This window comes from Tyto alba, unplaced genomic scaffold (assembly GCF_018691265.1).
Source record: "Tyto alba isolate M040663 unplaced genomic scaffold, T.alba_DEE_v4.0 Super-Scaffold_39, whole genome shotgun sequence".
NCBI lineage: Eukaryota > Metazoa > Chordata > Aves > Strigiformes > Tytonidae > Tyto > Tyto alba.
In genome coordinates this window covers 3938731-3952634 of record NW_024881314.1, presented here as the reverse complement: position 1 = coordinate 3952634, position 13904 = coordinate 3938731, and the positions used below count along the sequence as shown (strand labels likewise).

General features: G+C 39.1%; 2 protein-coding genes across 6 annotated transcripts in view; one reads left to right on the top strand and one right to left on the bottom strand.

Annotated features, from left to right (window-relative positions):
* The window catches only part of PITPNC1 (phosphatidylinositol transfer protein cytoplasmic 1), a 107326-nt gene extending 104995 nt beyond the window's left edge, over nt 1–2331 (bottom strand). Inside the window, exon 1 of the mRNA XM_033002304.2 lies at nt 1860–2331. The gene's annotated coding sequence lies outside the window, so the exon portion shown is untranslated. The remainder of the gene's footprint in view (nt 1–1859) is intronic.
* A 20-nt stretch (nt 2332–2351) lies between these two features.
* HELZ (helicase with zinc finger) overlaps nt 2352–13904 on the top strand; it is a 93047-nt gene continuing 81494 nt past the window's right edge. For 3 of the 5 annotated variants that reach the window (XM_042802536.1, XM_042802534.1, XM_042802535.1), the window contains exon 1: nt 2352–2427. Coding sequence is in view for 1 of the 5 variants with exons in the window: in XM_042802537.1 (XP_042658471.1) it covers nt 2421–2427 (7 nt within the window). In the remaining 4 variants the exon portion in view is untranslated. The remainder of the gene's footprint in view (nt 2428–13904) is intronic. The other 2 variants (XM_042802537.1, XM_042802538.1) reach the window with 1 other exon arrangement.

The window sequence follows — 13904 nt, the reverse complement described above, 5'->3', positions numbered from 1 at the left end:
TCTCGCAGGCTCAGTACTTGAACAAAATAGTGCTTGGCAGCCAAACCCATCTCAGAGCTGCTGGCTCCCTCTGCAGCCTCTGGCACGTCCACTCAGGGCTTCTGCAATACAATTAACCAGTCTACAAAATAGAATAAAACCTATTTCATATAGGGGCTAAGAGGTTGAATTTAAAGAAGATCATGGAAAGCAGTGGGTGTAAAGGCACAGTCTCCATATTGTGTTTTATACACAGCACTTGTTCTGAGATGGGGGATTCCTCTGCTTGCTATAGTCCTTCCCCACCTCCTTTCTGGGCTGTTTCTACAGTGCAGAACTGCCATCTTTTTTTACAGCAGTCTTTGCCTTTCAGTACTTTCAATCTAGGAACTTTAAAATGAGAGAGACAGATAATGAAAATGGTGTCTGTCATTAAACTAATCCTTCCTTGTATAACAGTGACTAGTCACACATTTTTTTTTCTTAGCACAGTACAAAGAAATACCGTCAGGATAAATGGACTCAAGAGTTGACAGCTTATGTTGAAAATAAACCCAGCACATTTGTCTCACCCCAAACCTAACTCCAGAGAATATATAATTTTTTTTAGATATATACACACAGATAAAGCTCATTCCATTTTCCACTGCTTTTTTAAAAAACTATGTATTTTAAAGAAAACCTTCCTTGCATTTTGTAACAGAAAAATTTACCAGTAATACAAAAGCTCACTAGGAACCAAACACAACCAACCTCCACAATGGAAGGACTAATTCTACTTCAACAACCAGCATTGAATGAGACACAAAGTTAGTTAGATCCTACACATGGTTCCACCTTTAACTGACCCCCTATCACTGCAGCCAGGGACCAGCAGAGATGGCCTATGGCAGGCTCTACCGCAGTGGTTCTGCCCCCAAAATAGTGTCTCCTGGGTTGAGGCTGGGACCAGCCACTCTCCCCTCTGGCACGGCCTCTGGTAGGGCACTGAAACAGTTAACTATACTCCCAACTGTATTCATAAAGTTGAATTAACAAGTGGACTGATTTGAGTATGGGGCTGCAAATGCAAAGGATTTCTTTAAATTTATTTCCTTCTGCATTTACATTTTTGCAAGGAGTTCTCCCTTTATAAATGCATTACTGATGAATATTGAAAATATTCTTGGGCACAAGTATCTTCTTGCAGTGGCAATGCATCAGAGGCTTGGCTGGTGGTTATTCTTCAAAGAGTTAGGAGGCGTTAAATGTAAATTTTAATATAAATGTATTTAGGAAAATCCAATAATAAAATGATCTGGATCTTATAATTATTTTAATTAAAGTAGAAGAAAAAGTTTTTAAAACACACTGGAATCCTATTTTGTTGATAAACTTTATTAAGATCTTGCTTATCCCTTAGTCCTTGTCCACTTTGCCCTGAAGCACGACGGCCTATGCACAGTGAGCGGCACCCATCCATGGCTGCTGAGCCAGTAACGCCTTGAAAAAGCCAGTTTGCAAAACAGCGTAGGTATTAAGAATTGATTGCCAAACATTTTGAAAACACAGTGAACAGGGAAGATTACTCTGTGAAAATAAAACTGTTATGCAAAGCAGTTTCTGGGATTCATGCACAGCCAGAAACACAGTACCAACAGTCCTTCAGTGAAAACAGATGGGTTTTTAAAACACCATGTACAACGTGAGCTGTTCCATCACCTGCCTCCAGCCTTTGCACACAGACTCAGGTTTCGGCAAGCGTCTTTAAGGGCAGTAACTTTAAAAACAAAACAAAAACAAAACCAAAACTCCACAACAGTAGAATAACGGCAAGGAGAAAAACAAAAACAGAACAACAACACATTTTCATCACAGGTGGACTTTGTCTCGCAGCTTACCGGGCGGGACCTTCTCTACGCGTGTGCGCACCTCAGACCCTGCGTTAAGGAGGACGGTCCGCGCCGGCTCCGCGGGCGCGCAGCGCTTCTCCCCGCTCCCGCAGGGCCCCTCGGGCTTGGCAGCTGCTGCCTGCGTGTGGAGGCAGTGACACGATTCCCAGGAAAGGGGAGAGGGGCGAAAAAAAAAGAAAAAAAAAAAACAACAAAACCCCAAAACCAAACAAAAACCAAGAAATGGAGAAGAAACCCTGAGGTTGCCGGTTTCCAATCCGAGCGGCACGGCAGTGCCCCCTCACGCAGCGGCGTGAGGGGAGAGCTGAGGGCTGAGGGCTGGAGCCCGGGGCTGTCCTCCGCCTTCCTGGTCCGGGTCCGGGTCCCGGTGCCGGTCCCGGTCCCAGTTCCCGGTCCCAGTTCCCGGTCCCGGTCCCGGTCCCAGTCCCCGGGCCCCGCCGCCCTCCGCCATCCCCCGCTGGCCGCCGGGCGGGAGGAGGGCGGGGGAGGGCTTTCCCACAATGCTTTGTGGGGACGTTGACAAGTGGATCCAAGATGGCGTAGAAAGTAATGACAGGTAAGTCAGGACTTCCCCATTCGCCCCCCGCGGGGGCCGAGGGCGGCCGGGCCCGGCTGGCGAGGGCTCGGCGGAGGCCTCGGGGGATCCTCGGTGCCCCGCAGCCGGCCGAGCGGCCGAGCGAAAGCTGCCGGGCGGGCCGGAGGCTGAGCGGTGCCGGCTGGAGAGGGCCCTGTGTCTGCGGAGGGGCCTGCGGCGGCAGCCGCTCGGGGGCTGTTTACGGGCAGGCTCGGCCGGAGCCCCGGGAGCTGCCGCGCTCTCCCGGGGACCGGCAGCCGCCGGCGGGCGGGCCGGGGCGGCCCTGCGCCCAGCGCAGCGGGGCAGGCGGAGAGGCCAGCCTGGGGAGCCGGAGATGCCTTGCACAACCCCGGTTTCCCCCGGCTCCGGGGGTGCTCCGGCGGGGAGGAGTGTGGGGGGATGCAGAGGGGTGGGAGTCAGCTTTGTTTTTGGACCGGGTGGGGCGGGAGGGAACGGCTAGCGACGGCCAGGAAATAACAACAGTAAAAAAGAAGGGGGAAAAAAAAATGTTTTAAGTAGGGTTTGTTGAAGGATGGAAAAAATAAATTGAAAGAATTTAACAGATGCTGTAAAATTAACCCTGGAAGCAATTGGAGGATTGGCAGATAAGCCTATATTTTTGTTTTCAGCAGAAGGCTTTGTCAGGGCCAAGTGGCTAGAAGTTGGGAGGTCTAACACACATCCTGAGATCACCTTTCATACGATGCAACTGTTGTGAAACTGAAAATAGGAGAGTTTATACTGCAGGTTGCGATACAGTTCTCCCAGCAGAAACAATCTATATATATATTTTTAGGCTAAACCCCTACGTAGGGGAAGGATATATCTTACCCCTCCTGGAGTGGGTCATGTCCTTTTATTAATTTCCAGATGAGTAAGTTGTTTGGCTGCAATGCATTGTTAGTCAAATTGTTGTTTGATTATGGTAACATGATTAAACGTATCATTGGTGGAAATTAAGAAATAACTACAGGGGAATATTTGCAAGTTTGCTTTCCAATTAATGACAAAATGAGTAAGGGGTAACAAGTTAATAGGATTTTGGCATTATCGGAGGTACAGTGAGTTTGAGATGAAGTTTTAAAATAACATGATATGCCTTGCTTTTCATTGAAGAAATTAACGAATTCAGTTGTAAGGTACAAAAATGTCCTAAAAATGAATGTCCTCGTTGATAGATCGAGTACATCATAACTAGCCTTGTTGGGATGTTTTGAATTGTTGGGGTCTTCTAATGTTATTCTTAATAAAGAGTATAATTGAAACATGGCAAAAGATAAAATATTCTGCTCTATTTATATTAAGAAAAGACACGTACCTTTGTAAGATTAAAAAAAAAAAAACAAAAAACAAAAAAGAAAACACCAACACAAATTAAAAAGTGATACTTGGCAAGTTTGCATTATTTTCCAAGATTGATTAGTAGAACAGGGAGGTTTTAAAATAATGTATTTTAAATACAGTTGTTTCAGTACTTTTGAGTCATAGCAGGTTGTGAGTGAAAACTCTGTTTTTTTTTTTAAATGGCAAAGCTTGTTTGATTGGGACAGTCTGGGGATGCTGAGCAGCTTGCTGGTCTTCTGTAGTGAGGAGCTGATTTTGAACGTGCAGTTGAAACGTAGATGAGGGGAAGGTGTACAAGTGACCACCAGGTTCCCTCCCCCTCCTCAGGATGCAAACTGAGGGGTTTGCTCTTAGATGAATCAGACTTTGATAGGCTGAGCTTCCACAGCACAGAAATTGTGAGTCGCAAAAGCCGAGTTAAGCTTTTTTTGTTGAACTTTAATTAGCAGAACAGTTTTTCTTTATTGTTAAGTGAAGGAACATTTTATGTGTTATTACTGATAAAATTGAGTTCTCTTTGTAATTTGTTACGAAAGCAGAAATTACTTTTTTTTTTTCCCCTTAGCTGAAATCACATTTCTATTATTACTCCTTACCTCTGTGAATTTTTTTGCCTTATGAAACATATGGAATGTGTATTTCCCCTCCTTTAATTCATATGGACACTGTGCTTTTTTAAATGAGCCAGATGAATTTTTATATGAAAGAGCCTATTAAAGCAGTGGCTCTAGGACTTGAAAGGTTGTAATAGTTTGTGTGTGGTTTTTTTTGTTTTGATTTTGTTTCTTTTTTGTTTTTTCTGGGAGTTGTTTTTGTGTCTCCCCAGCAGACTAAAAATTAAAGGGACATGCGGAAGTAGTATTTTAATATGCAGTTTGTCCCAGTTCTGCTTCTTGATCTGTCATGGGGGATCTTTACCTTTGTGATGTCTCATTAGTTTCAGTGAAGTTGCTTCTGGGCTTTGAAATCCATATTAGTAGATCTGGTTGCAGGAGAGGAGCTGTAGTTTGGACAGAACTTCTGCTTGATGGTCAGATTCATGGAGAAATTGCCATCTCAAAAAATCTAAGTAACAGTGTTTATAAGGTTTGAAGAGGTAATATTTCCAAGTGGATAGGGCACAGGTCTAGTGCTTGAGAGATCTGGACAGCCTGATGCAAATCACCTGTGTATGCTTCCTTTTGAAGGAATTTAAAATAGGAATAGTGAATCTTACTGACTTGTAAAGAGTCTTGACGCTTGTGGATGAAAGGCTATATAAGAGCTAGGCAATATTATTACTAATGTTTTCCAACTCTGTTAATTTAGTAGTCTGATGAAATATTTTCTCCATTGTTGGCAATTATTGTTGTTACCAAAATCCCCTTTGCAATTATAGCTGGATATTCTTTCTGACTTGTAGTGTGTTTGTTTTTTTTTTTTCTTTTTATTCATTGTTTACTACCATCTTACATTTGCTACTGTACTTTATTCTAGGTGTTTTCATTTTAGTAATGGCAAAAGCAATTGCTGGAGCAATTCAGATCATTAGTTGGAAGCCCTTGAATTTTTCACCTCACTGGCATTCCCTCCTGAGGTCACTGGTACCTAATAGGTCTGGTAGCAAGAATGAAATCTAAATTAGAGAAGTCTTTTGTAACAATTTAGATCCTGTCCCCTGTGTACAGCCTGAATAACTAGGGAAAACCATGGGAGCTGACTTGGAGCACAAGAAGGAATGAAGGTGTCATTCTGCTCCAGCTTAAGGATAGAGTGGTTGGACACCTGGCATTCGGCCTACTGTGGGGATCTGTAGGCCAAGAATCCTAGAAAATGGGAATCCCGTCCTTATGCTTTCCCTAGTGTTGCTAAAGGCTTCTTCCTGGAAGCAGATTCCCAGTGTTCCTCTTTGGGCAAGTTTGCTAGTGGCTCATCGTGGGGGGGAAAATAACAAATTTTGTATTCCACATCTTCCCTTCTGCTCGTGTATTATAGTTGTTTAATCATTTCTCACTTCCTTTGTTGAGATCCTGAGTCAAGATCCTATTATCGCTACATGGTATATGTATTTTTCCCCTTTAAATGGAAATATTATGGGTTAGATTATCAGAACAAACAAGACCTTCCTTTTTGTTTTGTTTGTCTTGCTATTTCTTCTGTGGCCTTTGGCAGTAGTCAGCGCTTGTGTTTATGTATATCAATGTCATATATTTAAAGACATTGTACTTTACCAAAGGGAGTAAGAAATCAAACATAGACTTCTGCAATTGTCATTCTTTTTTCAGCAAGGAAGAAAAGAGAGAGAATATGGAAAAAGAGACTGCTTTTTCAAAAGTTCACACACAGTATTGGTATGGAATAAAAAAAAATGAAGGAATGCTTGGTCTTTTGGAGAGTTTGGCTGGGAAAGTAAACACTTGTTTTCTCCCAGTATTTATTTTAGAGTGGAGGGAAGAAAATAACTAAACTTTATAGATAGTGGAATTTGGAGTCTGAAAGATCAGACAGTTCCACAGAAACAGGCCAGCTTCTCCTGATTTTGTTATGGTGGTATTGATATGTAACTCAAGTTCCTTATTCAAAACCAGTCTTGCTTACAGAGCTTTCATCTTGTCTTCACACAATTGTTTACAGCATGGGGCTTCAACCAGAAGCATGTCTCAGAAACACAGCAAAGTGAATATTGCTGTAGGAAAAGAAGTGCTTAGGAATTTAAGCAGAAGGATAGTAATTATCCATGGGTGAGAATTTGTTTTTTCGTTGCATTTCCGTTGCACTGTTAGTTGAAGTTAAAAATACTTAATGTGGCTCTAACGTAATACCCAAATATTTTTCTACATTTTTATACGCAAAATCCTTGTCATAAATTTAACAGAAATGCACTGGTTATTTACCCATTCTTTTCTCAGAGTCCTCCAGAATACCAGATTGCAGATTTATGACAGGAAAACTAGATAAGAAATCACAGATTTCAATCTTTTTATTTCTTAAATGTAATTTTACTACACTGAGAGATTCTATTACATGACTAAAATGTTTGAGTGGTTGCTATGGCCCCATCCTACTTCTAAATGAGTACAAACTATCAGATTTTCTACATGGAATCTTTGTCAGAAGACCTGTATTTTAGCAAGAAGGGAGTTTAGAATTATCACCACTGAACTATACAGCTTTTCCAAGAATCAGGAAGTACACAGTGCTGCTGAGTTGGTAGCAAGAGTTTTTGTAAGTGGTTTTATGTAAAGAGATGTTTTGGAGATGTTTCTGTAAACTGTTGTGTGATTTGTTTCTGTTAGTCTCAGGAAGTACCACTTGCATGAAGAATGATGTGATTGAGGTGGATGTTTTTAATCTTTGGCTTATATGTGGTTTGGGGAAATAAATTTCACGATCTCTCCTGTTTGTAAGCAGTAGGAAGGCTAATGATTCTCAGAGCTGTAATGAATAAACATTGGAAGAAAAATGATAATAGAATTATGTTAGGTAAGAACATTTGACTGTTGGAGTGGCAGGAAGTGAAGGATAGAAATGTGAGCAGCGTGTGGATTAGTCTGAGCTGGTTTTATGGTAGTTAGGGTAAGTGTTATTTAGAAATGATCTTTCAGTCTGTGAATTTCACAGGTTTGTTTTTTTGTTTCCATAGTTATATATAGCAAAAATACCGTATTCATCGGAACGCTAAAAATTATACTGCTTAAGTATGCTTAGAAGATCTTTCAGGGACCTTCAGACCCCATGGCAAAAGGGAAATACGTAACACAACAAGAGCTGTTTTTGAGAATCTTGGTTGTTAGTAACGTGGCACGAGTATTTAATTTGCTGGAAAATATTTAGTGGTTCAGCAAACCAAGAAAGTAGTGAGTCTTTGTGGACATCATAAATGGAGAACTCCACAAATAAAAAGCATAGTGGTTTTGGCAGCATATAAAATAATGCTTCTTCCTTACATATCTTCTCACTTAAAGTAAGATAATCTGTATTTTTAAAAGTGAAAATTTCATTTTATCCTGGCATAAATTTGAGGGGACAGGGACAGGCAGTGTGCTTCTGTTCCCAAGTAATGTTCCTTTGCTGTTCTGAAATAAATTGCCCATCAGCTCGCTGGGATTCCCAAATACTGTTGACCAGCCACGATAGCTGCCTTGCGTCTGCTTCTCTGCCCTCTCAGGTGCCAGAATTTGTTGGGCTTTTCACATTGTCTACACAGGGAGGTTGTTAAGGAGAACATTTTTTTAGCACACTGCTGAATCTTCGCTAATGCAGTGTTGTAGCTGAGTTCTGTGGGTATTTTATTGAAGTGATGTTTTTCATTATAGTTGTTTGTGCTAATGGTTTTGAGGTAACTGTGCTCTGGCCGTATCTTAAGACACTCACACACTTGGAATGGTGCAGGACATTTGTTTTGTCGTTTGAACTGACCGATATTACTTGGCTGTAGTTTTGTTTATATTTGTTTGGCTAGGCTAAACATGGATTTTCTTCTTCCGAAGTTTTGTCAGAATTATGCCATTAACCACAGCAGGACTGTTGCTCATTCCTGCTGATGTCTGTTATTTGAGTAGGGTTTAAAATACGTGCCTGAATCTCCAATGTTTGTTTCAAAAGGTATGAGTAGGGTGAAAGCCACTGGGAAACTTGTGGTGTTTTGGGTACAAGTTACAGTGTTGCCCATAGGATTTGCTGTGCGAGGAGAATGTGGGAATCCATATTCTGCTCTCAGGAGAGGTCTAAAAATTGACCCTGTTTGTAGTATCATGTTTGTGCATTTGAGGAAACAGGGATGTTATAAAAGCATTATCTGGATGCAGAAGGGTTAATATTATTAAAACACAGAGCTAGAAGGCAACTCCCCAAATCAGACTTAGTTATATTATGCCAAACTATTTGAAGAACAGTCACGTAAAAATGAATTTAAAAGGTTATATACAGTAAAGATAGCAATTTTTAGTGGTGGAGGTTAGTTATTGCTTTGAACTTTCAAAACAGCACACAAAAATATCATACACAGTTACATAATAGGTATGGTTTTGGGAAAGATGTGTTTGGAGTATCTGTGGGTGGCATGATCGTGTTATTAAATCTGTTATGGTAGGACCCTTTTGTGCTAAGCACTGTATAAATGTGTAACAAAGTCACAGTATTATTCACTACTATAATAAACCTAAGTTCATTATAATGCTTCAATGAAGACTTAGGTATATTGAAAGAAAATTCTCCTGCTTTGTGTCATAACTCTGGCTTATTTCTATGTTCAGTTTGTGAACTGTGCAATATAACTGATGTTCAGCATGAAGATTTTTACATTATTTTGCCTCTTGAATGGATTGAAAGAGTGATTCTATTTTGCATCTCAAACAGAAAATTAACTTTGGGCTTTTTTTTGTTTTTCCCATCCAACCATAAAACTGTGATACATACTTATAGCATCTGCACTGGTGATCAAAGGTGCGTCTTCAGGTGGATCTGCTAATCATAGTGATGTGCTACTTTGCAGTACTCGGACATGTCAAGAGTAGAGAAAGTTCTTGTATGAAAATGAAAGTTTGACATTTGAGGAAAGACTGTTTCAGCATCACTACAATATCCCTGTCAAGAGAAAATTTCAGTTGAACTACTGAGCTTTGGAGCTTGCATGGGGTTTCCCAAAAGGGGATATGCTGTGAGAAATAATTTTTGAATTTTAAAAATACTTTTATTGCTGAAATCCAAATACAGCTAACTGTATTAGAAGAAGCTGTGAATTGAACATAAGACTGAAAGTTAGGAACTGCTAATTTTGATTCCGTCTCCAAGACCAATTAAATTGTTGAGCTGTGGCAAATAAACCATGGTCAGATGTTCTCTGAAGGCGGTGCTGTATGAGTGGCAAGTTCAGTGCATTGTGGAAAACTTTGTGACATATATTTTTGCATTTAAACTTCTGAAATATGTTTGTAAGTATCCTGATATGTGTTTTGTGTTGAAATTATATTTGGGAATCTTATTTGATTCCCCTTTGCATTCCTTGGGGTTACAGTTTTGTACTTGCTAGGCATTTTGAAAAGTAAGTGACAGATGTTTAGTCACATATACACAGATGTACCTATATATCATACAGCAGACATGTCTCAAAGAGGACTTTTGGCAGTATCTTATGACTCAGCAGAGAAGAATATTGGTTACTGCATGACTGTGTGAGTCCTTACAATTAATGGTGTTCACTTTTTTTGGTCAAAATTATTATTAAACATTATAATGCAGAAACACTCGGGAACAAGGCCATGTTCTGTTATTCAGGTGTTAAAAGAGAGGTTCTGCCACAAGTAGTTTATAGTTTTAAAAGTTGTGGATTATGATGTTTAAAACAGCTTTTAGAATATGAATACTGTATTCTTCTACAAATTGTCTTTGAATTTGAGACTTGTAGGTTGGTGCTTTTCCACGGAGAGCTGGCTGGTCATATAGTGCTGATTTTTCCCTTTGTTTTTCTCTGGCAAATTTCATTAAGAGAAGCAAAGATTAAATTACTTTTCTAATGCATTTTTTTTAAAGTAAGTAATTGGTGATGTTGTTATGGGGATAAAATGGTAACCATGGGACAATATTTCAATTAAAATGCCCTCATCTTGGGTAAGTGTGAGAAACTCTACTCTCAAAAAGCAGTAAGAACATATAGGTATATGGAATACAAACTGCTGCTGTTAACCGGTTATTATGAAAGATTGTTTACGTGAAGATTTTCTATGAAGGAGCCAAAAGAACTTTAGGTGGGGCAGAAGCACCTCCTATTATTATGTTACCTGGTGCTTACTATGACATACTCCTTATTTCAGTTGGTTATTACTTGCCAAATTTTAATTGTTTGGGCTGAAATTTCCCATGGTAGGTGTCTATCGCAGGCTTACTTTTTGGGTGCTGTGGAGGGAGAAGATGGTTCAGCCAACTCAGTTCGGTCTCTTCTAAAAACAGGGCAAAAAATTTATTCTTATGTTCAAAATAAAATAGAAAAAAAAATAATGACCTATAGTGCTGCTTTATAAAAAGTTGAGATGTGGTGTAGTATGATTCTGCCAAGGATATATTTGTTATCAACTCTGTGAAAATCTGCTCAGTGTTGGTCAAATTAGCATTTAGTACAAAGCTAAAAGATCATCCCTGCAGTGAATATACTTCAGCCTGAGTTAAATGGGATTTCTGTACAATTTTAGGGCTTCTGCATTCCTCCCTGGTATGATTTTTGGACAAAAATGAGAGCACAGAGAATTCCCCTTCTGTACTCCTGATACCCAGTTCCTCTTTCCTATCAGCTCTACCTTTGTGCAGCACAGAGGAAGCAGCAACTGGCTTTAAACAGAAGGTGCAAATTGCAGATTTTTGCAGAATATGTAGAATAAATGTGGAGATGGGAGTGGCTGAACAAGGAGGTTGAAATTGAAAAATATTAGTGTTAAAAGAAAGAAATAGATGGGAGGCTATACTGTGTGAGTACATATTTATTTTATAATGCTAATACAGTTGTTTGTTAGAATACAGTTTTGCTATTTGCATAAATTAGTGTTTCAGAAATGGAGTAGGGAATAGCAAAAAAAAAAAAGGGTGAATCATACTTAAGCCCAATCTTTACTACACTTAAATTTCTGCATTTCTCATGAATGCTCTGATGCTGTGATGTAGAGAAATGCTGAATACTCATAAGTCACTCTGCAGACACTGGGTGTTTAGCTTTGATCATATACAGGGCTGTATGGTACAGGGCAGAGCATAATGGGGAAAAATCACTTTTAGTTGTTTTAATCTGAATGTAGGAAGTTCACAGAAACTTTTGGCTTCAGTCTGTTTTAATGTCTTAATTCTTTATAAAATGGGAATATTGTCAGAAAGATAAAGATACTTTCTTAATACTTGTGAATTGCTTGGTGACAGTATTTGTAAGCATTATTGAAAAGCTAATGAAAATACTAAAATGCAGTCTTGAGATCCAGATTTGAGTAGCATGCAGTAAATAAGGCCTCAGGCCCTTTGCAGAAGTGTTTAACTGGATGTCCATTAAGCAGGCAGCCTCTGTTCTGCCTGCTCATTCTGCCAGGTAGCCCCTGGAAAATGTACTGTGTGACTAACACAGTTAAAGGCAATATCATAATGCAGACACACAGGAGGGCCAACATAAGGTTGTAGAGATACTTTTGTCATTACACAATCTTTGGGTATTGAACTTTACAACCTAGTATTTGTACTGTAATTTTAATGAATGCAATATGTATATATATTTGCTTTGTGTAACGAGGAATCTTGTATCTGTCAGTTACGGATGGCTTTCAGACAAGGTGAGTACACACCAGGTAGATGTTGTGCTTTGACTTGCCGTGTATTCTGCTTAGTTTCATCAAGATAGGTAATCTTTTCAGACAGCTGTGTGAAAAAGGATCATTTTAAAGGCAGAAGATGAAGATAATAGGGATACTTATGTGGTGGATGGGGTGGTTACAAGTGCTGAGGCCATGAGTTATTTTTAGATTTTGAGCCAAAGATAGCCAGTTTGTCCATGTGTAAATGTTGCTGCTGCTGGCTGTATAGATTGTCCTTACAGCTGCTATTTCCAAAATGAAAATAAAAGAGATTAGTAAAGGTAGTAAAGTGTTAATAATCACTTAATAAAGTGTCTGTTCTTAAATCATAACTGGCACACAATAAAATCTTAACTTGTTACTGTATGTGATGTGTGTAAAGTGATTTAAAGAACGCACATGATCCAGATGTAGAAGGCATTTGCTCTTAATCTCAATTGCTGGTATGTTTTCATTACTGTTATGTTAGTGGTAAACCACCCACAGGCACTTGTTCCTTTTTCAGTAAATGTGGATATATTTATTCTTTACATTAAGTTTACAGAATCACACTCAAGGCTCCGTTTATGTGGCCAGATTTCAGTTGTCCTCCTAATCCATGGTGTTCTCTCCGGTTTTACAATGTAGAAAGAGAATCTAAGTATTTAATGGTAGGGGGCATCATGAACCGCTTAATTTCTTCTTTTTTCCTTTCCTGAAATCAAGCATATAATGTTCCTTAGAGGCCATATAGCAGAAGTTCTTGCTGCTGTTATGCTATATAATAAAACCCTGAAATAAGCTTTCCTCATTCTGTATGCTCCATTTCAGATTTAAGAGCATTTTTGGAATTTAAAGTAGGGTCATTTTGCTTGGAGTTGTACAACATTAACCAGAGTAATTCAGTTATTTCAGAAAACTGATTAGATTGTCCTCTCTCAAGGGTGGAGACTTTTGTATTTGTTCTGTAAGGTGTGCAGTACATTTCTGAGCACTGTGTATAACTAATGTTACTGACTTCAGCCATAATTGCAATAAATGAGTACATAAGATCTCTGCTATTATATTTTTCTTAAAATAATAAAAAAGAAAAAGCACCCTTCATATAATTCTTTTCTGCATCTTATGTATGAAAGATGTGCCATCTTTTTTCTCTCTGTTCTGTTAAGTCTTTCACATTGGTAGAGTGCACTATCATTATCTATTCTCATTTTATTAAATGATTTCCGAATGTGGGATTACTTATGATGTATATGTCATGACACTAGGAAAGTGCATGTTTTCTGTGTGTGTCTGTAAGTGGCTTCTGTATTTTGTGCAGCTGTATTTTATTCCTTCCTGGAGGCTTGAATAAAATGCTTTTTTTTTGTCTAAAGGCAAAGAGAAGTTTATCACTATAGGTAAGGAAAATAGACACATTTAATTTTACTTTACTAATCTAAAGGTACTCGAGTGGTATTTTGGAGCGCTACAAAAACAACCACATAACATGTAGAGGTACAAGCATGCCTTAAGATGGGATCACTAGGGATGTCAAAGCAATTGTATAATAGAAATTAACAGAAGATAGATGTATTATTCCCTATTTTAGTATGTAGACTGACAAATGCAGTTTGTTTTCAGAGTCTTGATAGTTGAATTTCAGTGGCCCATCATTTTTAATGATAACATTGGCATGTTCACAGTAGCTAACATTTTTATTGTGTAGTATACTTGATGTATTATAATCCAGATTATTAAATGAACCCAGATCTTTCCATACCTGTGTAAATTCAAGTATCTTATCAGTCTTTTCCTGATAATTTTGAGTGAGAAGGAACTAGAAGACTCTTC